At 40.5% G+C, this 24,474-nt stretch overlaps 1 protein-coding gene across 1 annotated transcript in view; it reads right to left on the bottom strand.

The window, feature by feature from the left end:
* Positions 1-668: 668 nt before the first annotated feature.
* The window catches only part of LRRC1 (leucine rich repeat containing 1), a 57,125-nt gene continuing 33,319 nt past the window's right edge, over positions 669-24,474 (bottom strand). Inside the window, exons 5-14 of the mRNA XM_033143158.1 lie at positions 24,321-24,377; positions 23,995-24,058; positions 21,489-21,563; positions 19,586-19,730; positions 16,146-16,264; positions 14,300-14,383; positions 6,212-6,327; positions 5,120-5,292; positions 4,286-4,422; positions 669-1,140 (exon numbers count right to left, since the gene is read on the bottom strand). Coding sequence (XP_032999049.1) covers positions 982-1,140; positions 4,286-4,422; positions 5,120-5,292; positions 6,212-6,327; positions 14,300-14,383; positions 16,146-16,264; positions 19,586-19,730; positions 21,489-21,563; positions 23,995-24,058; positions 24,321-24,377 — 1,129 coding nt within the window. The 3' untranslated portion in view covers positions 669-981. The remainder of the gene's footprint in view (positions 1,141-4,285; positions 4,423-5,119; positions 5,293-6,211; positions 6,328-14,299; positions 14,384-16,145; positions 16,265-19,585; positions 19,731-21,488; positions 21,564-23,994; positions 24,059-24,320; positions 24,378-24,474) is intronic.

Here is a 24,474-nt window from a genome sequence, read left to right as displayed (position 1 = left end):
CAAGTAATTTCTTCATGAACAAGTTTTAAAAGTGTGTGAGTGCATCATATTATAAGGCAGTGGCAATTCAGTGTCGTCACCATGGTAAAACGCTTTGCAGAAAAACTTCAGCTTTTTCTTCTTCTTAAAACAAAGGGAGGAAGTTAAACATTAATTGTTTGCAAAGTAGCACATCTGAGGAGGCACCCTTCTTCAAACTGATCTCACTGTCTCCTAGGCTTTTTTCTTGTTTAACTAATCTCAACTTAGGCTGCATTAAGGCACATGCAGATATGACAAGCATGAATGTGTCAATGGAATTCACCCTCCACAAATAGTAAAATGTACCGCTTAAAAATTCTTTAAAAATTTTTTGGGAATACATCCATTTTGTTGGTTTGTTATGAAACTCGACTCCTATACAAAAAATTATAAAATTTACACCATCTGAGCTGCCAGAGAGGTTTAAAAAGTATCAATTCTGCAATAAAACTACTTTCCCCCACCACCACAGTCCAAAACAGGGCAGCATAAATACTCCATCACTTGGACTGGGGTAGGGGGGAGGGCAGAGGAGAAAAACAGCAGACCGACACCCCTGGGTAAAAGAGATGCATGATTGTATAATAGCATATTCCCCTTGTTAAAAACAAAACAAAACAGACCTCTTAATCTTTTTTTAAAAAAACAAAACAAAAACAACAACACTGGAATTGATGGGAACAATTCGCTGGCAAACAAGCAGGAGTTGTTCATGCAAAGAACGGCAGGGGGGGGCAGTTTTCAGTGCGCTGCACCCCCTGTGCTCAGGTGCCTGGACTGAAATAAGGCACTTTTCTTCCAGTGAGAAGCACCTTCCAAAGGAATGACACAAGGACAAGATGAGTCGGATTTCTGGTTAAAACACATGAGGGTTGATTGAATGGTATTCCCAGGATGCAACAGAAACGGTTCGACAGCAGGTGGGAAGACACAGGAGGCAAACATCTGGGAGGCGAGCCTCTACACAGAAGTGGTCACTCTGTCATTGGCATTATTGACCTCATTTTTGTTTGAATCCAGTCCTTTAGCAGCGTTCATATCATTCCGTAAATTCTCCACTTTCACTTTCATATTCTTTAACTCCCCAGGGTGTGGAGTGGCTCGCCTTAGAAGTGTCCTCTAAAAACAAACAGTGGAATAAATGATTTTTCTCCTTCTTGTGACTTCCCCCCCCTTTTAAGAAACTATATATATTCTTTAAAATGGCTTTTCAGGCTTGGCAATCAAATACCAGTGATTGAGTTTACCAGGAAATGTGCTGTCAACTTTAAAATAGCAGCTTGCTCTTAATAATAATAATAATAATAATAATAATAATAATAATAATAATAATAAAATGTGGCATGGGATAGACCTAATAGCTGAAGGCCTGCTTGCTGTGATGCAGAGAGGCAACATGGGGAGAACCCACTCAAAGTGCCTCCATCTTCCCAGGATTCAAATACAGTTGATTGGCCCTCATCCTGTCCACCACTGCATTCAGACACTGATCCACAGTTTCCACTACCTCTCCTGATTTAGTTGTTAAGGCAAAATAGGGCTGCCTGTCATCAGCAGCCTGATTACACCTGGCTCCAAAACTCCCAATGGCTACTCCCAATGGCTTCATATCAATGTTAAAAATAGCACTAGGGACAGGATAGTACCGTGCAGAACCCCATAGCACAGATGCCAGGGGACCACAGAGCACTTACCCAACACTACTCTCCAAACATAGGCCTGAAAGGAAGAATGGAACCATGGTAATACAGTGCCCCCGATACCCATCCCACCTAGTGGGTCCTAGTGTTAGAAACAGATATGAAAGCTAGGACCTAAATGGCACCTTAAACCTAGGCTATGGGTGCAACAACAGAATGTCTAGGTGCGCTTTTTTATAACAAGAATACAAAGCTGAAAATGAATGAACTGCAGGTAAATATTATGTTCATTTTTCACATGGTCTAGTTCTTTCCCTGCCCGCCCCCTAATATTCTTAAGAGGCTCTCTTTTCCAGTCTTCAGAGAGTAGCTGGAAGCGGGGAGGCAGAAAAAGGTCCCCCTTCCCTTCCACTCTGCAATTTTAATCTGAAATTTTAGGCACGGTACTGCGCCCAGAGCTCAGAAACTGATCACGCTAATGAAATTCCCTGTCACAAAATGTGTCCAGAACAATTGGGAGTTTCAAAAACTGGTTGGTCCAGGAAGTATCCAAAACCACTGAGAGATAGAGCAGAAGTAACAGAGTTGCATTCTCCCGTCTCACAATGAAAGCCAACCAAAGTCGATTGGGTTCCAAAACCGAGTCTGCTTGCAGCAAATCTAGATAATGAGTCTCATCCAAGAATACCCGCAGTTACTCCGCAACCACCCTTTCCACTATGTTTGCCAAGAAATGGGTGTTGGTCTATAGATATTACACTCCATTGGGTCCAGAGTCGGCTTTTTAACAAATGGACCCACCACTGTCACATGCATTTAAAAGTAGTCATACTCTGTATCTATTTTACCTCTATGAATTACATGCTATTATTACTTTTGGGAAACTTCATGCTTTATGTGAAAAATGCACCCACATTGTCAACACTAATGTTTGAAGAGGAGATGTTCATCAAAACACAGAGGATACATATTTCAATGAGCATCTGTTCTTCAAACTTGTGTACTGTGGGAAATGTGGTCCACATACATTCACATGTGAATAGCCATAGCTGCAAAAAGACAGCTGATAATTCTAGTTTACATTTGCAGGTGTGAAATGCAATTCTGCTCAGAAAAGTGACTGTAGCACCTTTGTAAAAAGCATCCACCACCATATGCATTCTGAGTCACGGCAGCTGCTGTTAGTTATGCAATGAATCTTTTCCCTGCTTTTAATTTTAGTTGATTCTGAAGAATAAAAATAAGTGAAAGTGAGGCGGGTGGCAGGCTGTGTGCGCCTTCTATGCACAGAGAAAAATTAAATTATTGTGCCATGATGCAGAAGGCGCGCACACAAACCATATGAATAATATGAACTGTGCAATTTCACCAGTTACAGAATGTCAGAAGGACTGGGAGTCAATTTGTTGCCCCAATATATCACCAGTTATGAGGAGGGTAGAAGGTGCCTTTTGCAGTTCAGTTAAGTATTAATTGCAAAGAAACATTTATGTCCTTACTCTCAAAAATGCTGTAGTCACTATTCAAAGCAAGAGCATTCACTAAACGTGGGTGGCGCTGTGGGTTAAACCACAGAGCCTAGGGCTTGCCGATCAGAAGGTTGGTGGTTTGAATCCCCGCAACGGGATGAGCTCCCGTTCCTCGGTCCCAGCTCCTGCCCACCTAGCTGTTTGAAAGCACGTCAAAGTGCAAGTAGCTAAATAGGTACTGCTCTGGCGGGAAGGTAAACGGCGTTTCCGTGCGCTGCTCTGGTTCTCCAGAAGCGGCTTAGTCATGCTGGCCACATGACCTGGAAGCTGTCTGCGGACAAACGCCAGCTCCCTTGGCCTATAGAGCGAGATGAGCGCCGCAACCCCAGAGTCGTCCACGACTGGACCTAACGGTCAGGGGTCCCTTTACTGTGGACAATTTCACACATGGCATCTTTAAGTGTATACCTAAGGTGTTAGTTTTTAAGTGTGAATGCAAACACGTCTCTCATACAGCTACACTCCTATATGAAGCCATGGTTGCCTGCTTACAGCTTGACATCTTCTGTGAGTAAAAAAGCAACGATTTAAGTGGACCCACTTCATGTGTATTTGGAAGGAGAGGGGATGCGCTTTAGTGGAGGTCTCATAAGTACAGTGACAGGTGCTCCCACTCGGCCCTCCTTCATTTTGAGCAGAACACTGAGCATGTCCTGCCAGTTCAGATGTCAATACAAATGATCATGTAATGAAGGCAGGGCAATGGAAGGGATTGTGGCAATGACAACAAACAGTATGGCAGGATAGGAGACATTCCAATGGGGGAGGAAGAATTCCAAGGGCTTTGCTGCCTACAGGATGTTGGTTCCAAATCTTAGATCTTCCACAGAAGATGGATACTTCCATCCTGGTTTTGGAAAAATGAAGGGAACACCCCCCCCCCAAAGAAAAGAAAAGTCAATTAGAGCTAGGATTAAGTAGCAATATTTTGCTACCCAGGGGTTTCTGCAAGAGTATCTGATTACAAGCATTTAACAAAATTGGCAATTTAGTAATGGTCTGCTGGTGCCGTGTAAATTAATCCCCGAATCATCAATAGTCCAACAAACCGTGCTTACGGCCCCACTTTTGCATTCGCTTTCCAAAAAAACATACCATTTCATTATCCTCTTCATCTTTTTCGTCTTCTAAAAAGCGGATTGCACTGACTCTATTTACTGCTCGTTCATTCCATGTCTCATCTGACATTTCATTTACCAAGCTCTCCAGTGCCCCACATCGGGGCAGGTTATCTGTTATGAGAGATAACAAACAGAGATAAAAGGTTGTTAGAGAAGTCAGCATCAACATATATCCAACAGTTCAGATGTCAAGGGTCCCCCCCCCCCGATAAAAACACATGTTTGACAATTCCATACTACATTCACTTGAGAGGTCAGCTGCAAAGATCTTGTGCTTATGTTTAGGAAAGACATTACATCACATTTGCAATGATACAGTCTTATCAGGCAATTTTGTTCATGTCTCCAGATATGAGCAGACAGAGGCTGAAACATCAACTTTCTGGAACTATTTTCTTTAAGACTGTTTCCCTGAAATGTAAATTTCCCCAATGCCAAAGATTGTCATCAGTTGGAAGTGCAAAGAAATCACTTCATGTACGTAACTCTTGTGCTTTCTTGAGCTAAGAACCTGCAACATTCGAACATCATCAAGAAAAGCTGTTCCAAGATCAAGCTAAAGGTTTGCATTTATTCAATAAGTTAAAAGTAAAACTACAGGGAATGGGGAGCCAATAAGCCATCATCATCATCACCTGGCAGAAGATATGCAACACTCCATAACCTCAAAACTACAATTTCTTGAAAACCTCTTAAGAGCCATAGCACACTTACATGATACTATGCAGCCAAGAGAGTTTTGTTTGCTTTTCTCATTACCCTGAAGCCATCTTGCTTCATGTGAAGTTGATCTGTAAAATGTATTTACCTTGGCAACCGGGCTCAGAAGGCATTTGAGGAAGTAAAACACATGTTAAAATCTTCTCCCCTACTTCAGGGTCTGTGTCCGTCTGGAACGTAAGTAAAGGCTGGGACTGGTTATCGGACAACCACAACGCCTTCAGCTTCAAACTAGTGAGCGACATGGGAAGATGTAGCAACCTGGCGGAGAAAACAATCCTAATAGTTCTTAAACCGCTACAGAGAATAAAGTCTTGTTTTTATGTCTGCAAAGAGGAGGAAGACGGTGCTCCCAAACAACTGTTTCCCCATGCAAGATCATACAAATTTAATTTTTTACATGGTTTCTGTGCACTTTATGTAACTTACTGTTTTCCAACAAAAGATCAGCCTTACCACATTGGTTTTGTTATGTGCAGGCAAATATGCAAGAAGCATCAGGAAAGAGCTTGGTGTTTTCACAGATACAGATCGATAGTGTCTGGTCTTGAAAATTGCAATTGCCTGAGAAAGGGCTGTATTCCACCCACCCAACTAACTCTTCATATTTCATGCAATTCCCTAAAAGTGTTGAGAGATGGGTATAGGTATTGCTGTAAGTGAATGGAAAGGGGTGAGGATTAAATTCTCCAAACTGGGGGGAGGGGGGATTAATTGCTGTGAACTAAATTACAGTCAGACAGCATAAAGACTCACAATTCATTACAGTAGCTGTTGGATCTTAGCACAGCACAACAGTCTAAGGAAGGGAGCTTTTAACCTCCAGTACATATTTTTTTTCTTCTGCATGGAAAAGATAATAAAATGATACTAAGGTATCTGGTGCTTAAAAACAACATGCCCCAATCTCATTACAGATGCAGTACCATTCTGTACAGCTGTATCCCAGTGGCATAATAGCAAAAAATAAAAATGAATCTAAATCCAACACATCTCTTCATTTGACTTAAATTGGGAAATAACCTAAACATTCAACTATTAATGTGTTTTTTTATATAAAAAAACCTAAGTGTTTATAACAGCTACCAAATTGCACATACCCCATTTGATATAGCAAACACTATGCATCTTGGATACATTACAAAAATAATTTGGATTTGTTGTGCGTACGACTACTTGCCTATTTCCAGCTACATCTAGGACATGAAGTTCTGTGGCTTGTGATATCTCAGGAGGAATCCTAGATAACCGGTTGTCACGTACTGAAAAAACATTTAGACTGCAACACCCACCAATCTGTTTTATGAAAAGAAAAGAGAATGCATTATTGTTGCAGAGGCACAGTATGCATGTAGAACATGGATTGTGATTACTAATGTTACCAGCACACTAGAATACTCATGTTTGCCTTAGTAGTCGCTTTGTACAACAACAACAACAACAACAACTCGCTCCACTAAGGGGCAGTCTTGGGACACTCATTCTGATTCCTTCTCAGCTAACCCATTGGACGATGGATGCTTCAGAGACAGCATTTAAAGTTCTTCTGTTTAGCGACTAAAAGAGAGCAGCTGGGGACAAAGTTGATGAGCTCCAGCAAAATGTCTGAATTCCTGGTCTGATGGTTCTGCCACTGCTTTTTAAAATTAGGCCTCCTGATCTCATTTCTTTTCCGTACATGCTACTCTGCATCAGGTGCTCAGGGATATGTTTGTATATGTTGGTGCACCTGCAAAGCCATGACGGAATACACAAACCTGCTTGCCCAAAGCAAGATACATTGTCAAATGCACCGGCATCTTCAATTTGCTCTATTTGCAGCTGAGGTGTTTTTAAAGCAGCAGTTGCTTATACTAAGTAAAACACCCACAAGGTTGCTCCATAGCAATTATTGAGACTGCGCTTATGCAAACTTGAAAACTCAGTACTTATGTAAGGCATCTTGCGCTCAAAAAAAGGCCATAATTTACACGAACCCCAATGATTAACTCAACAGCACAATGGAAAGCAACAGATTCATACATTCTACCGGAAGAAAAGAAAAGCACTTAAGGCATACTTTTTAAGTTGCACAAAATCACAATCACCATTTTAAAGTTAGCAATTCTAAGTAGGTTTCAAAATGTAATAAGACTGAGTAAGTTCCACTAAAATCAGCAAGCCTTTATTCTAAATGAACATGTACATAGGATTTAAGAGTGGGTCTTTTCAATTTACTGTGTCAAGTCTCCAATTTCCTCTGAAATTCTATATAAGCTTCTGTTTACATTCACCTAAATTTCAGCGTAGCAAACACTATGCATCTTGAACTCGGGATATCATCTCACACCCAGGTTCTGTGAAGTTCAAAGCCTCATTTCAAGAGAATTAGCATTCTATTATAAAAAGCTTCAACAGCACATGCATCTTTAAGGTGGTCACTTTGCAACATGAATGGAATTTCCATCATCACAATTTTCTTTTTAAAAGGATAAAAAGTTTTCTACTGTCATTACCACCGATGCTAACCACCAACTTAAAGAGAGTCTGTACTGTTTGAAGGAGACCACAATCTTTGTATCAACAAGCCACTTTAAAGCCCCTCTAAGCCTTAGTTATAAATCTAAAAATACTTTTTCAAATGACTCATTAAATGCTAGCTAGCTATTGGAGTCAATTCAATTTTGGTTGAATTGAATTTTCATTTTCATTTCCACTCCCCTACAACTGAAATCTTTTTTTTCCAGTAACCACCAAAAAAGTATTCCTTTCATCACATTTTAATCTTTATGCAAACTTTTTGCCAACATAAATATTTCCATCGTATTCCCTTCCATTAGAAACAGGCATACTTTGCTCCTATTTTCATGCAAGGAGTTCATAGTGGAAAAAAGCATGAGCAAGATGATTATATATTGTGTTTTTTTAAGTTGCAGAGCCTCCCCAGGAGTGAAAAACCATGCACTAAAATTTCTCTAAGTACTCTTGACAGGATATGAGGTACCACAGCAAAAGTATCCATTGTCTGCCTAACTGGTGCATCTCTAAAATGAAAAAACTGAGCACAATTATTCTGGTTAGTGAATGCTAGATGAGCTGGCAAATGATGCCCTGTAGCGCACAAGGAGTGTTTTCTTTGAATGATTCTGTGTCGAGAACAAGCAGAATGAGTTTTGGCCATGCAGCCTTCTTGAGAGGAACCCACCCCTTGAGCTGGAAAATCCCAGACTTTTGGGGGCAATGAAAGTGCAGCCAGTTGGAATCATCATGCATTGAAAGCAGTTTGGATGAAAGGAATCAGTGCAACCGTGGACAGAACAATACTTACAAGGTTACAAGAGTTTACCTGACTCAATTTTTCCAAGCAGCTAACAATTAAGAAAAACACAAGAGACAGTTGTTTGATATAAACACACACTATTATTTCAAAGGACAAGACAATACCAGTCTTGCACAAGCACACACACTCTATGATGAGACTTTTTTTTCTCTCTACCAGAGAACTCAACATTTCTGCTAATCTTACTTAGCTGAAACTGGCTTCCAGCTAGTTCTGCATCGAGCAGCCTTGAGCAATTTGCCTGGTGAGCTGACCACTACATAGTAAACTGTAGTAAATTTGTAAACTGACTAAATGAAACCATGTGAAAAACTAGTTGTCCATAATGCTGAGCTTTGTGGACCTAATCCAAAACATGGTAAAGTATTTGAGTACCACAGGGTCAGATAATAATGACCAGTTCCCCATGTGGTTGCATACATCCTAGAGTGAGTTTTGCAAATGAATACTATGTGATAAGTGATTGCTTGCTATCTGCACTTCATGCTCATATGGAGGATACAACCAGGAGATGCAAATGATGCCTTAAGGATTCTCTTTTTTTCTTTTTTTTAATAGGAAAGTTGACAATACAGAGCACAAAAGTGCTACACATTTAATGGCTGGCTACACACAGCACATTCTAAATATCTACCACATATAGTTACTTTAAAAATGCCATAGTTTGCAACTAAGCAACATTGACAAGGTTGAATCATTTGTTACCATGTAGCTCTGTCAAAAATAACAGGTGAAGATGTAGAATCCAATCAAAACTGGCAAGATATCAACTGTGAACTAATAGCCCTTCTTGAAATAACCACCTTAAGTCTTTTTTGTGTGAAACTTACACCTCCACTTCAAAAATTACAGGGTTCCCTAGGCATGAATGAATCCCTAGGTGAAACAAAATTCTGATCTTGAAACTTTCTGGTGAAGTTCTTGGGTGTTATGTGCACACTTAGGAATTTGAATGGAGACAAGGGTTTGGGTTCTGTAACATAGGGATACACTGGGTTCAAAAGGATGGCTGTTCAGTACCTTAAGGTTTACTGATCTTGCTGCCAAAATATTTCGCACTTTGTAGAGGGGAGAAATATCTACAAATGGTGGTAAGGAGAGTTTACAGAAACATTTACTTACATGCAACAATTAACAGAAACAATGATTACTAGGGAAAGCATTTTAGTGGGAGAATCCATTCTACTTTTGTGGCAAGCCAAATAAACAGGGTTCAAAGAGCGTAAGAACATAAGGGTCTGCTGGATCGAGTGCATCTAGTTCAACATCCTGTTTCTACAGTGGCTAATCAGATGCCTATGGGACGTCCACAAGCAGTACTGGCATATTGCCTCCAACAGTGGGGAGAGAACATTGCCAAAATGGCTTGTGGCCTTGATAGCTTTCTCCTTTAATATTCTTTTAAAGCCATGCCTGCTTGGTGGCCATCACTGCATCTTGTAGAAGTGGGTTCCGTAGCTGAACTAACATTATTTTCTAAATGGCATGCACGTTCTGAAGCATACATGCCACAACGCTAATCCAGAATATTCTCTCGCCATCTGACTAAGTCAATTGATGAATAGCCAGTGACTCGCTTGATATGATATTTGCCAACAATTTTATTAGTCCCAGCTGCCAATTTATATATTTAACCACCATTTCATTTTTATGTATTTATAGATACCTAATGTATATCTCAAAACATGGCTTCAAGTGCAGGACAAAAAAACACAACACAAATGCAAAAAAAGTCAAAAATAGCAGACGTTTGAATCTCGTTAGTTGAATTGCATATATGTTCCTCTGATCCTTTTTCGATAACCTGGTATGACTGAAGAGTATTGTATTCATTTATGCATGTTACATGGAAATACCAAGGATCTTTAGGGGCTCTGGTATTAGACTTTGTTAAAGATGCCCATTTGCAAAAGAGGGAACAAGAAAATAGGTGACAATACGACAGACAAAATTCATATATATGTATATATATATTTATGATCTCAGAACTCCAAAACTTCAACATTAAGTGATGATTTGCAGGTGTAAAACTGCTACCACTAACAAGCACCAGAGTTTTTATATCAGTGCACATCATTTCAGACAATACCTTATCAAAGCAGGCAGCCCCACATCAAATGCCGAACAACAGAGCAATGAAATATATCACTGTGTATGAATCAGTTGTTAGTTCATATAATGATTTCAAACAGGTAGGAATAAAAGAACCTGACCGTCACTTCATCAAACCTGCCTGCCTGCGAGAAGCTGCCTGCTGAAATCCACCCACTAATCTCCCCATGTCAAACCCTTTGCTATTAAGGCAACACAAGCCCACCTCCTTTGATCTCACCTGTCAGAATTTTGTCAGGGTTACATCCCAACACTGCACATCAGAGGTTCTCATTATCACACTTGGCAGTTCACTTTGTCATATTTCTGTAGGTGGCACTGATGGCTATGATTAGCTGCGGAGCAGCCTGAATAGCTGGTTTATGTAACACCAGACACAGTTCACCACTGGCAATATGAGGTTTGAAGCTCTGAAACAGCTACTTGTGACATCATGAAAAAATACCAAAGAGGGTATAGGGAAATAAATTTGTGAATATTCAAGATCCAGAGAGTCAGCAAAACTAACTGGACTTTTGAACAGTTAATGGAAGCAAAAGGAGCGACCTATTAGCAGCAGAAGTGACACAGGAAGCTGGTGTTTGTGACATCCCTGGACAGGAGAAGGGGGGCTTATGGGTCTGGCTTGCCTGCCTCTGTACTAAAGCAAAAATAAATTGGCCACCAATTGTTTAGTCTGTAGCCAAACATTTAACTGAATGGCACTACAGAGCAGAAAAATTACCCAAGCTTCTTGCTATGCTTCTAAAAAATAAATAAAGCACATGATATCATATTTAAGGTTCTGCACAGAGTATGTTGATACATTTGAAGCTGAACTCCAGTATTTCCTTTCCTCCTCTCAACAAAATAACTATTTCACTCAGCATGCAGTTATCTCTGTACTATAACACAACAGTCAATTTCCTGTAGCAGCTCATTCTGCATAATCTGAAGCTTTCACAGTAAAGTGACAGGCTGGATCTACAAGCCCCCAGGCACAATTCAGGTCCCTCAGATATTTGTGACAAATTAAGTGGTACACAGAAAGAAGGCTAAACTCACCAGGCAAAAAACTGTTTCTTATCAGACCCTGGCATACATGTGGTACTCAGTCAAAGACAGGATTCTATTTATAATTTAATTTTATGTCCAGTTTTAAATATCACTGACATCAGAAGAAAATAGTCAGCTTCCTGAACTCACATTTTCTAATCAATGAAGTATCATATAATCACCAAACTTCTCTACTATTGTATGAATAAAACTGTAGAATAAACTCTCAGGGTGGTATTCAATGCTAGTCCTATGCAGAGCAGACCCATTGAAATTAATGGAAATTACCAATTTAGGTTCGTTAATTACAACGGGTGTACTCTGAGTAGGACTTAGTCAAACACAATCTTCATTCTGCAGTTACATCCAATTAAGGATGCTGATTTACTTTGCTTTCAATTAACTGTTCTCATACACTTAATTGCCAACATATTTGTTGTCTGAGAATCTACAGAGTAACCACATTTGGTTATGTTCCCCAAGGAAGAAAATGAATGTACAGCCCTCATGCTTTCAATGTAGGTCAGGCGTGAGGAACTTGTGGCCCTCCAAATGTTGAAATCCAACCCCCATCACCCTTGATCATTGGTCATGCAGGCTAAAGCTGATGGGAACTGGAGTCCAACAACATCTGGAGGGCCACAGGTTCCGTACCCAAGTGTAGAAGCTCCCAAGTTCAGTCGCAACATCTGCAAGTAGGGCTGAGAAAGACTCCTTGTCTGAAACCCTGCAGAGTTAAATGGAGACCTGGTCTGATTTGGTATAATCCTATATAAAAGGGTATGAGTACACTTATCCAAGGTTATCTCTTTATACTGCCCCCCCCTTCAATTTTTCAAGCATGTAGAACTGCTCAAGATTGGTGATCCTCAGTGCTCATTGCCCCCATCCATCATGCCTATTCACAGATACCAGGTGTATCAGGAGAGGCCAGAAAAATCAGCATCCAAACTACAAAGAAAAGGGAAATTCTGAAGACCTCTCTGACTCGGATCCTGTGGCCAACTGAAGCAACAAACCCATGTTGACCTTCAAGGGCTAATAAGACTGTTTTTGAAATGGTTACTGCAATGTAGCAGTTATCCCATTGAGTGGCGAGGGCAGAGTTGAAGCCTTTGGGTTACTAGGACAAATCAAACCTACTTCCTGGGCCAAGGCTCCTGCCACCAGGCTCAGTCTGCAGAATTTGTAAGGCTGTCAGCTGGCAGACTCCTCACCATGCTGCTCCATCCCTGCAGTCTTTCAGTCTCTGGATGTATTAAATTAAATTTCTTCTTGTCATTTTGACTTTCACACCATGTGTGGCTTTTCTTATTTATAGCACATGTTCATATTTTGCTTAAAGCAAATGTTATCAAACAGCTACACTGGCAACAAAAAAAACACCACCAGAAGCCTGTCTGCTGTCATTCCAACCCCCCTTCCACCCTCCTTAAAAACCAAAACCAGTTTCACTCAGCAACAAAGCACAACTAAAAGCAAACCAAGCAGATTACATGTGCCCAGCAGAGTTTTTGCATAAAATGAAGAACGGAAGACACATGTGTAAGGAAGTAACTGTGTCTGTTGAAAGTTATGCCACAGTGACATTTGTTAGCCTTAAAGGACACTGATTTAGACTAAGATGGCAGAACTGAAGCCTACGTTTACTTCCAAAAGTTGCAATTCCCAAAGACTAAAGGGGACATTTGCAAGGTGCACTATGCTTTGAAATCAAAAAACATTACATTGCAGGATTCAGTTACAAGGTACATGCTTGCTCAAACAGATCATGGGACTAGCTTCCTATGAGGAATCTAGGTCTCCTGAGGATTCTCAACAGATTTGCGATAGCAAATCTATTAAATAATTATTATTTTTTTGCTGCAATGCTTTTATGTTTTGTTTTTTGTTTTTTGTTTTGTTTTGTTTTTTGCTACAGTAGACCAAGCACAGCTACCCCTCAGTAAATTATTCACACAGAAAGACACACGCACTCTGCAGGTCAGAACCCGCCACAGACAAGAGTCTGTGACAATAAGACTGCCGGCAATGCAATTTCATCAGTGTGCTAAATACAAAATGTTTTTTTTAAAAAAAAAAACCCAAAAAACTCTGCAGATGTTGTATAGATATCCAAGAAGGCAGTGTTCTTGAGTTCATTTGTTACAAGCACCCAATGCCATTTCAAATCTTGTGACCTTGAGACGAACTTCTGCGTAGTAATTTTTAACCATAAAAAGCTAAATGGCTAACCAGTAATACTCATAATTGCTTGGGACTTTCAAGGGTATTCTGATAGAGCACCACACATATTCACCAGCAATTAGTGTTCCAAAACATTGCCCTGGGAAAGGAACTGGCCTTCTTTCTTTCTTTTTCTAACTTTGAAAATGCTTCATCTGCTGTGTTGACTGGATGTTGATGGAAATTAAGAACTCCTTTCAGATCTGGGATGTCCAAGACCATGAGAAGTGAAATCATTTGGGCCAAACCACTAGACACCAGGCACAGCACATTGGACAGTAACTTACCATTTCAGTTATAGACTGTTCTAACCCACTTCCTTACTTCCTTATGTGCATTTATTTCCATCCACCCAGGTCCACTTATTTCAGGTTTTACTAGTCAGTGGAGTCCAAGCTCTCGCCCTATTACATTTCATTCTAGTTGAGAAATGGGGAACCTATGGCTCTCCATTTGTTGTTGGGCTACAAGCCCCGTCATCCCTGACCTAAGGCTGCTAGCTGAATGGAAACGACATACCTTTTTACATGCTGTCCAGTTTCCCCTGCAAAGACAAACAACAGGGATATTGCTTACCTCTTTGGGTAAAGACACTAGTTTGTTTCTGTCAACGTTCAGTATATTCAGCTTCTTTAGCCGCCCAATGCTCTTCGGCAAAGTCTGTTTCAGATCAAAGCAAAGCAATGTCAGAGATTTCCAATACCACCAGCTTTTCAATATGTGCTTACCTTTCAGAGCAGTTTGGAAGTTCCAGATGATACAGGTTGTTGAGGCTTAAAGACTTAAGATTCCAAGGTGTGTGAGCTCAATGAAGTTCTAGGGGTGAATGTGGTGGGGCAGATCAGAGCAAAGCAAGGTCGTGTTTGCACTAACATGACCTTTGCCACCAATCCTCTGCTACAACCATGTGACTATGACCTCACTGCTGACTCAAATCTAAACCCACCCCAGGTAATGAGCAGTGATGGCAGTGCCAAGAGGAATGCTCACCACCACATACAAATTTACACATGAATAATCTGAGGATGAAGCCGCATGTAACAGAGTTAAGTAACTATGGTGTGCACTCTGTTTTTATGTTTGCATCTTGTCTAGCGAATCAAAATGCTGCTGCGTCATTCAGAACCCTCCTTGCTTCCTCACCTCTGCAACCATTACTGCTTTTGCCTCCTCCTCATCCCCTGGCTTGAAAACACAGCGTCCCAAGATCCAACATCGTCCTAACTTGGGCACCCACCTGGAAGTTTCAGAAAGAGCGGCAACATAGGGTTCTTTCCATTTTCTTTTTCCACACTGCCTCTCTTTCCAGCACCAGGGAGCTTTTGTGTCATATGCAGGAGCAGCTCACCTGATACAAGGGTGAGTGGGTGGAGCTGCAGAAATAGCATTTGCACAACCCCAACCTCATCGCTCCCAGTAAGCAGCAGTGACTACTCTTGCTGGGAGGCTACTGCTGCTGCTCCGCCACACTGGGCAAATGGAAAATGTTGGAGGTTTTAAATTAAAGCATCTCTCCCTCTGAAGACATGACCATCAGCTTACTAAAGAGCATTTGCAATCAGGTATTCATTGGGGAGATATGTGGACCCAAACCCTTTCAATCAAGGCTTTCCATTATGAGGTGAATGCATGCTAGGAAAAACTGAGTAGGGAAGCAAGATAGAATGATACAGTAGTGAAGTCCTACCAGCCAATCTTGGCAAGTTTCTTAAATTTTGAACAGGTGTTCCTACCTCTGCCTACCACTAGAGCAGTGTTTCCCAAACTTGGGTCTCCAGCTGTTTTTGGACTACAACTCTCATCATCCCTAGCCAGCAAGATCAGTGGTCAGGAATGATGGGAATTGTATTCTGAAAACAGCTGGAGACCTGAGTTTGGGGAACACTGTGCTAAAATGTAATGACGGGACATTTTACCCAAAGAAGTAATAAGTAGCTTTTCCATCCCTGTGGTTTCTTAATATGCAAGCAAAATAAACAAATATATAAATAAACAGGGTAGGCAAAACATATTTATTATTCAAATGTGCTTTGGACCCTACTGGCCCTTCTTTGGGGAAATTAAGATCCAGTTCCTTTGGGGGGGGTGTTCTCATTTCTGTTGCGCTTTTCATATATGCCACAAATGTTTTCTGAATGATTTGTTGTAAAAAGCTAGATACAAGTAACTGCTGCTTAAAACTGAAATCTAAGTTTGTTCTCATTCTCTCTGTTAATCCCATATTTTTCCTAGACTACAGCCTCCATGGTATGCATAGTATGTGCTTAAGAATGCACATGTGAAGGGTACTAATTCAACTGTCTTATATTTTACTAGAGTAGTCATAAGTTGGAAAAACAAAGATGCTGCAGTGAAAATGAGTCATGATATGGCAAAAGGCTTAATTACTGCCACTCATTTGAAGAGCTGCAGCCATACTTACCAGCAGCTGGTTTTCTGTGAGAACTAACTCAGTAAGGCTTTCACAGTCTCCTACTGCTTCTGTTAACTGAACAAGCCGGTTCTGGTCAACCTTCAAGATGGATAGGTTTTTTAATTTACCTACAAGCAGAAGAGAGAAGTTTATGCTAGTTGCTTTAGCTGCACCAGTAGCAAATATGTGGAATAAAACACTTGCCAGACATCATTAACAGGTATTCTAAAATACTTCAGGTTTTGCCAGCAAAATTTTGTAGTGCTGTTGTTTCTAATAAGGTTTCTTGCAAAGATAATTATTTCAGATATGTTTATAATCTAGAAAACGAGAAAACAAAACTCTGTGTGACTTTCGTCTAAGGGGTGTTATCACCCAAGTTCTTTAACAATAGCTGTTGCAGGACAATATAGTCAAGAACCATTGAGGTACGCCTTCCCTCGGATCAACTGAGAGTAAAAGTTATGAAGCAAAAATGCGCAAACAACCTTCTAAGTGATTTATGTAAGATGATCAAGCCTGGCTACACCTGGCTTGCAATGTTTTTAGCCAATGAGTGAAGTCAGAGCAGTGATGGGTGAGTGAGTTGTTTAGATACCAGGATATAGGAATCATTGGGGTTTAATGGAGCTTAGTCTTAAATTTCTTGTTAGAAAGCAACGGGACAGTTCACAATGAGGGGGGGGGGGTTGTCATTACCAATGCAAATATAGGTAGACCACTATGTTTAAACTAAGTTGATTAAAAAACGTCTTAAAAAATCAAATAATTGTAACACAATTGCATTATTCAATGAAAAAAAATTCCATTTTAGATTTATGTCAGTTATTTCAGTGGTTCTGCTGTGCAGCAAAGCATTGGAAAGTGGGGAAAGGCTTTGCTTTTATTTTTACTAAGCAACTGGGAAAAATGCTGACCATATGCTTTGCCTTACTATTTCACCTGTAAAAGCAAAGTAGTAAAAAGCTTTTTTAAATGAAGGAAGGTTACTCTGTTTTCCACAGTCCTCTATTCGTGTTTGCGGTAGATCGTGGTAGATCACGGGACCCTACCCCCCACCCCAAAAAGCTCAACAATTTATAGTGGGAGTAGATCTCAAGTCTCTTGAAAGTTGGACATGCCTGCCCTATGACACCTCCTCTTTGGAATCAATCTTCTGTGCACACTTACCTGTGAGTAAGCTCAACTGAGAACAAGTGGGAGTTATGCATCCAACAAACACAATAATCAGGACAAATTATGTTTGGTTAAAGCCACAGAGTTGTACCAATGCGTGTGTGTGTGGGGGGGTCCTTTATAGCACAAAGCTGCATCTCAGGTTAAAGGAAGCAACATTTGATGCATATTATACCAGCACTAAGTCTCCGGGTTGTTGTTGTTGTTGTTGTTTTGCCATTTTATGGTAAGTTAAGTGAGTTTCAAATGGGAAACTGCCCATTTTCAGAGTATTTTCTTTTCGTTTAGCAAGGCTAGCAAACTGTCTTTTGCTTGTGTTTAGCTGACGACTGTAAAACTGTAGTTGCCAAAACTATTTTTTGTAGTTTATGAACGCTTATGCCATAATAATATAATAATAATAATAATTTATTATTTATACCCCGCCCATCTGGCCGGGTCTCCCCATAAATTTGTTAGGTACTTTAAAATGCTTCACAACTTGCTTTAGTGTATTCAGTGGGGGGGGGAGACAACTACTTTGCAGACTACACCAGGGCCCCCAATCACCTTATTCCAGCCTTGATTTCAATATATCCTCAACAACCCTGTGAAGTATGTTAAGCCAACAGAGGTTGGCTTCCTGAGGCTACCCACCAAGCTTCATAATGCAGCAGGGATTTGAATTCTGGTCCAATTCCATATTTCCATCCACTGGCTATAAGACACAGGTGTAGAAAGTCATGCATTTTTAGGATAGTTGCTTTTAGGGGGGGGCAGTTTCATTTTTAATCCTGTGGCCACAGTGAGAGAGTCTGATGGAAGGTAATTAATGGCCTTATTCATAAGCCTCCAGTTGCCCTTTCCGTAATAGGTAATTTGTTATGTACCAATAAATTGGCAAGGCACAGCGAGTAAAAAGGAAACTGCTGACTGACTGCTGTGGGCTATATCACCAAGAGTAGGAGTACTAAGGGCAGCAGCCAGGATGTTTAGCAAGTGGGAGGAAGGCAAGGACAAAGAGGGAGAGGCCTGGGCAGCACCAGACAAGATAAGGCAATCAAAATAAAGCTTGCGAAAATATGAGTTGGAAGAATCTCATGTGAGATGTTTTCTCAAGAGTATTCCCTTACTGTACCTGAAAACCATTGTACTCGAGTTACTATTATTTTCATAGCAACATCAATATATATATAGTGCTTTAACTAACTTAAGCCAAAAAAAACCAAACCAGGTCGCTGCCCCAGGAAGCTTGCCAGCAATAGTGGGAAAGGAAGAAATGTCGCAAAAGAAACAGGATGGATGCAAGCAAATGAATTTGCAGCTATCACACTTCATTTAAAAATGACCACGGGACATAAATGGATTTGAGGGAGAGAACCATGTTGGTATTCCAGAACAAAGCTACAGGCTCAAGTGGGAGAAAGATTTAACAGCCTGTATCATGGAAGACGCAGGAGTCTTTTGAGCAGATGAGGGCAGCAGAGCAGAGAGTGACTAAACTACAGCTTACAAGTTCATCTGAGTCCAGACTAGCTAACATTAGTCTTAAGCACCAATTTACTAAAACAGAAGCAAGCTGTGGTTTATTATATTAGTTTGTTTTTATCTCTCACCTTTCCTCCAGGGATCTCAAGGTGGCATACATGATTTTTTCCCCTCCCTTGCTTTATTTTCACAGTCACTGCAGGAAGTAGGTTTGACTGAGAAGGACCAAATGGCCTAAGGACAACCAATGAGCTTCATGAATGAGTAGGGATTTGAATCTTGATCTCTCCCAGGTCCTGGGCCAGACACTCTCTAACCCAGGTATCCTCAACCTCGGCCCTCAATATGTTTTTGGCCTACAACTCCCATGATCCCTAGCTAACAGGACCAGTGGTCAGGGATGATGGGAATTGTAGTCTCAAAACATTTGGAGGGCCAAGGCTGAGGAAGCCTGCTCTAACCACTAGACAACCCAGGCTCTCTTCACAGCTTAAAGTTTGAATACAATACTAAATTGTGAATAGACAAAAGCAGAAGCTATTACTATGGTCCTGCTTGAGGAGGAAAGAGGCTGGAGAATACATGAGTCCAAGAGTCACACAAACTCAGTCTTGCAACCCTAAACCAAGGGCTAGTGTTACTGGTATGTGTAAATGCAGTCAATGTACTGTGCTGTCCTTTACCAGCATTAGTCCAAAGCAGAAATTTCTCTGAGAAAGAAATCGTTCCATTGGAAATGTTTGGACTTGATTTAAAAAAAATGTTGCTGTTTATTTTTTATTTTTTTTAAACCTCTTTTCACTTACCTACGCCATCCGGTAGCACCTCAAGAAGGTTCTGAGAGATGAGTAGGTCAGTTAAAGACAGCAGACCGCTTATCTCTTCAGGCAGTTTTTCCAGTTTGTTTTCGGAGATGTCCAGGCATAGCAGGTTTTTCAGGCTTCCTATTTCCTACAAGACAAACATCTAAGTCATGTCTCAACATGCAGCACCCAGAGATCTGACAACTGCCCCATAACAAGATGCTTAACAGCAAAAGGGCAATTCCTCTCTGCCAGACGACAACTCATTTCTGATGATATCACAAGTGATTCACCAGTAAAATCTCTGTGTGCAATACCTAGCATGTGCTAACAGTCCAAGTTAATTTGCTGACTTATGAGTGCAGCCCAGCACTGCCAGCCAGTCATTCATTCAACAGTAGCCAACACCCAATTCTGAATACTATTCAAGGTGAAAGGGCTAAACATGTAAAAGCTTAGGCACACAATTAGTCAAATCAGTCCTTGCTGACTAAAGCTTCAGTATCAGTATATGGGGAACCTGCATCTGCATTCCTTATAAGAAGAAATATGTCTAACAAGGGAATATTTTAACTATTTAATCTCACTGAATTGTATACCAAGTTTTGCCATTATACCATCAATGTTTGGATAACAGTTACAGGTAGGTAGCTGTGTTGGTCTGCCGTAGTCGAAACAAAATAAAAAAATTCCTTCCAGTAGCACCTTAGAGACCAACTAAGTTTGTTATTGGTATGAGCTTTTGTGTGCATGCACACTTCTTCAGTGAAGTGTGCATGCACACGAAAGCTCATACCAATAACAAACTTAGTTGGTCTCTAAGGTGGTAATGGAAGGAATTTTTTTAATTTTGTTTGGATTACAGTTAGCCGAAGATATGGGTGCTTGGCCCGATTGTAAAATCAATGACATTTATGTTGAATTCTGCTCACATGCCAGCGAACCTGCACTATAAAATCCACACCTACACACATTTTCTCATAGTTCAGTTCCCAAGTTATCAAAACACCCATGTTGCTGAATTGACACAGGTGAAAAGATAGCAGAAAGCAGACATTCCAAAACAGCAGCTTGCTCTTTCTGTGTACAGCGTCTCTCACGTTCTTCCTATTCCAAACAGAAAACTGTGAAAAGCAGTTCAAGGGTCAAATGCAGCCCTCTAGCCCCCAAAGCATTCCCCAGGCCTTACTCCCCCTGCTTGGGCAACACCTCTCATCATCTTTAAATACATTTGCTTGACTTGATAAGTCTATTGCTTGCTTGGATAGAGATGTGTGAGGAGCTGCAGAAACACCTGGCATTTGAGTAGCTGAAATGTAGCCTATTCTACAAAGGTAGGTGCGCCATTCTTTATTGTGCCCATTTTAGTCCTTGCCCACCTGCCCTAATGTTTGCCTCTGGTCACACCCACTCTTACCTTTGGCCCCCTTCCCTGGCATGTGACCACACCCACCCACAAAAAAGGTCCACCATTAGGAAATGAATCCATCAGGATGAAAAGGATTCACCACTCTTTGGGGGGATTAATATCCTTGAGAGTTACCTACTTCCCCCTTGAGAGTATCATAGCCCCTTCCACTTCCTTGCAGTTACATGGCACATAAGTGACCTCTCTACTGTGAGACAGAGAGGGAAACTGATCCATGCAAAGCAATGGGTTTCTGGAGGAGTCAACTGACATCACATCCCTTCCCCTGTGCTTCTTCAGCTTCAAAACACACATACAAAGATGAAAAGACATTTACAAGCGGAAATCAAATATTACGTAATCTTTAAATGGACACTTTGTCTTTTTTAAATAACAGGATATGAAGGGCTTAGATTCCCCCTTCAGTCATCCAATAATAATAATAATGTTCAATGTAATTTAGTGTAATTTAAAAAAATGATGAGAATTGTCTCTTACCTGAGGTAATTCAGCCAGCTGGTTCCCATCTAGCCACAGATCTTTAAGATTATAAAGTGCACCTAAAGTTTCTGGCTGTAACACATGAAAGAAAATGTATCATGAATACCACTGCAAAATACTTTGAAATACACAGGGGAATCTGAAATAACATCATTTCTTCAGCAAAGTATCCTGTATAGCCAAATGAAGAATGCAGAACTCCTGCAAGCATTACGCTTGTTTACTATATCCAAAGTCCCATAGCAAAGAAATCTCACAACAAATAGCTGCAGCTGTTGATAAAGATTAAGCACAAAACCTGTGTCTCCTCCTGGTTCTTGGCTGCTCAGCATGCCATTGCTTAACACTGCTAACAGTTCAGAACTTCAAGGAAGGAGGAGAAATGGTATCTCAACATGTTGCAACAGCTCCACTTCCAGGGTCAACTCCTGATAACCCTGCCCACATCCCAAAACACTCCAGCCAACATTCCAAAGCCCTTTCTTCAGTCCATGGAAGTGAAATCTTCTCCAGGCAACATTCGCAAATACAGAGTTTCTTGATTACAACCACAACCTATAACGTGCGGGAAACATTGTAACGAGAGGAGCTTTTTTTTTACCAATGACAGAAGGGCCACCTCCCTATGTTCTAAAGTGTCGGGATCTAAGAGTTTCACATTACAGTATTCTGACGGGCCACTATTTCGTGAAGCTACATTTTATTATTTCTTGCTAGAAAAACCTGGAATTTTTTTTTCCTTTCTCTTTAAAGGAAGTTATATGACCTGCTTAAAAGAGGAAAATGCCAAGAGGAGCAAAATGCCAAGACAAACAGTGCAACATAATGCCTGTAAGCAAACTTACCACCAACTTGCAATGACTCTATACTACTGCAATAGAGCCACACACACACACCCCTCCCCCCCTGCTTTTTAACAGTGAGCTTCCAAAACCACACTATAACATTAACTACCATTATTAAGAATTTAACCTCAGAATATTTTTAGTTGCTGTAGTCTGTCTTCCATGCACATTCTCTGTGGTTATTAAATGAGAGCCTGCACTGTTTCTAATTTTTTTTTTCATGCTCTGCCTTCAGTGCCACATCAGTGGATGGGGGAAAGAAAGTAAAAAAAGAGAAGCAGCTGGAATGTTAATCTTGTCTAATTTTGGGGAGAATTTTAATTTTGATATATATAATCATCTGCGCATTAAACTTGTTATTTCATACTGTACAGTTTGAGCTTATTTTGGTGTGTGTGTGTGTGTGTATCTGTATTTTTAAACATGAATTAAACATTAAAGCAGTTAAGGAGGGCAGGTGGGGAATTTTTCTTGATGTGCTTGCCATTTCTGTCACCAGTGAGGACTGTTAAAAAGAAAAACACTACAAACTGTGAGTGGCATAAAAGCAAGTCTTAAAAATAATTTGCAAATTTTCAAAACAGAGGAAGGGAAATATAGTTTTGAAAAGCTGAAAGCTGAGGAATGAAGCAGGGTGAAGAAGAGTTTAGAGGCAATGACCATAAGGACAAGCCTACAAAAACAATCCATACAGGGAACATGATGGGCGAGTCTACATAAACAATAATCTATACAAGGAAGCATCACCAAGTTGTGACAACCTTTCACTCTTCTATGGCTGTATACATGTCGTGTGTGCATTTATGCATTACCTGCACGAGAAAGAAGTCAAACAGAAGAAAGGTAATACTAATTTTAAGTGCTCTCCATTTCACCCAAGAAAAGCGTATGTATGAGAACATGTGGCCATATAGTAATTTGAGTGAGTTTGCATTTCAGTAGCATTATCTTTTGTAAAAAGAAGAAGATGATCATCCTAGACATTGGTGTGAGTAGCCCATGGAATAGCCAAGTGGGAAAGCAGAGTGGTCGGATTTTTCAAGCTCTCTCGAAAGTGCGTCTTAAGACCAACGGTCCATGTTTTAACATTGTCCTATTTTGACAGACTATAAGAGATGTGGTGGCTTTCCTTCTTAGATGTTGAGAAGGTGCCAACTGGAGGGCAGTCAGTCCCAACACAGATTGCTGCTTGTTCTGCTTCAGGAAGTGGAAGCAAAACACAGACTTCCTCCAAGAGGTTGTTTTCACTCCATTAGCTGCTTGGAAGCTCCTTCTGCAAACCCTTGTTATTCATAAAAGCTTCTCATTCATGGACCACATGATTAGATCATCTTCTCTTGATAAAGCATGAGCAACAGGTGCTGCACTTGTGTACCCAAGAAGGAGTTACATTCTCCAATAACCTTCTACAGTCTCCCTGCAAGAGGTTCCTTATCCACTTCCATAGCCCATAAGGCAGTCCTTCAAGCACAGATGCTTTCGGGTCCCAATAAGCAAAGATAGTTCCAAATGCTGCTGGAACGAACAGTGTTAATTGCAATCAATACAAAATCACACCCTGGAAGTCTTGCTCTTTTCAGATGTCACTGTTGCCAGTTTGGGAATTTGCATACTAATGCATCAACACTATCAACCAGGGGAAAGTGTGGGAAGCTTACCAAATTATAAAGTTCATTGTTCCCTAGGTCTAGCTCTTCTAGTCTCTGCAGCTGGGCAACTGACCTAGGAAGACAAGAATAGTGTATTTTGTATACATGGCTTTAAAAGCAGCCTATTAGCATTAGGGCTAGGACATTCCCCTCTTAATTGTTGAATAACATTCACACAAATTAAATTAAAAGATGCTAATGAAAATGTTGTATTCCAGCGCCATCTCTTTGTACCAAATGACTCATATAAAGAATGGTGTTGGAGAAAGAGAGGGAGAGAGATATGCTGCAATTCATGCCGTGAATGCAAAACAAACTTAAAACGAACAACTTACTCAGGTAAATATGTCAACAGATTCTCTCTTAATTCCAGTGATGCCAGGTTATAAAGGCTAAAAAAGATAAAACAAATCTCATTAATCCTTTGTCTTTGCTTAAAAAGAACATTAAAAATAATCTCCAAAGGGGTAGCAGTATTAGTCTCTTGCA

The sequence above is a fragment of the Lacerta agilis genome, chromosome 3, assembly GCF_009819535.1.
Source record: "Lacerta agilis isolate rLacAgi1 chromosome 3, rLacAgi1.pri, whole genome shotgun sequence".
NCBI lineage: Eukaryota > Metazoa > Chordata > Lepidosauria > Squamata > Lacertidae > Lacerta > Lacerta agilis.
The sequence above is the reverse complement of the archived record's forward strand: the minus strand, read 5'-3'. Positions and strand labels throughout refer to the sequence as shown.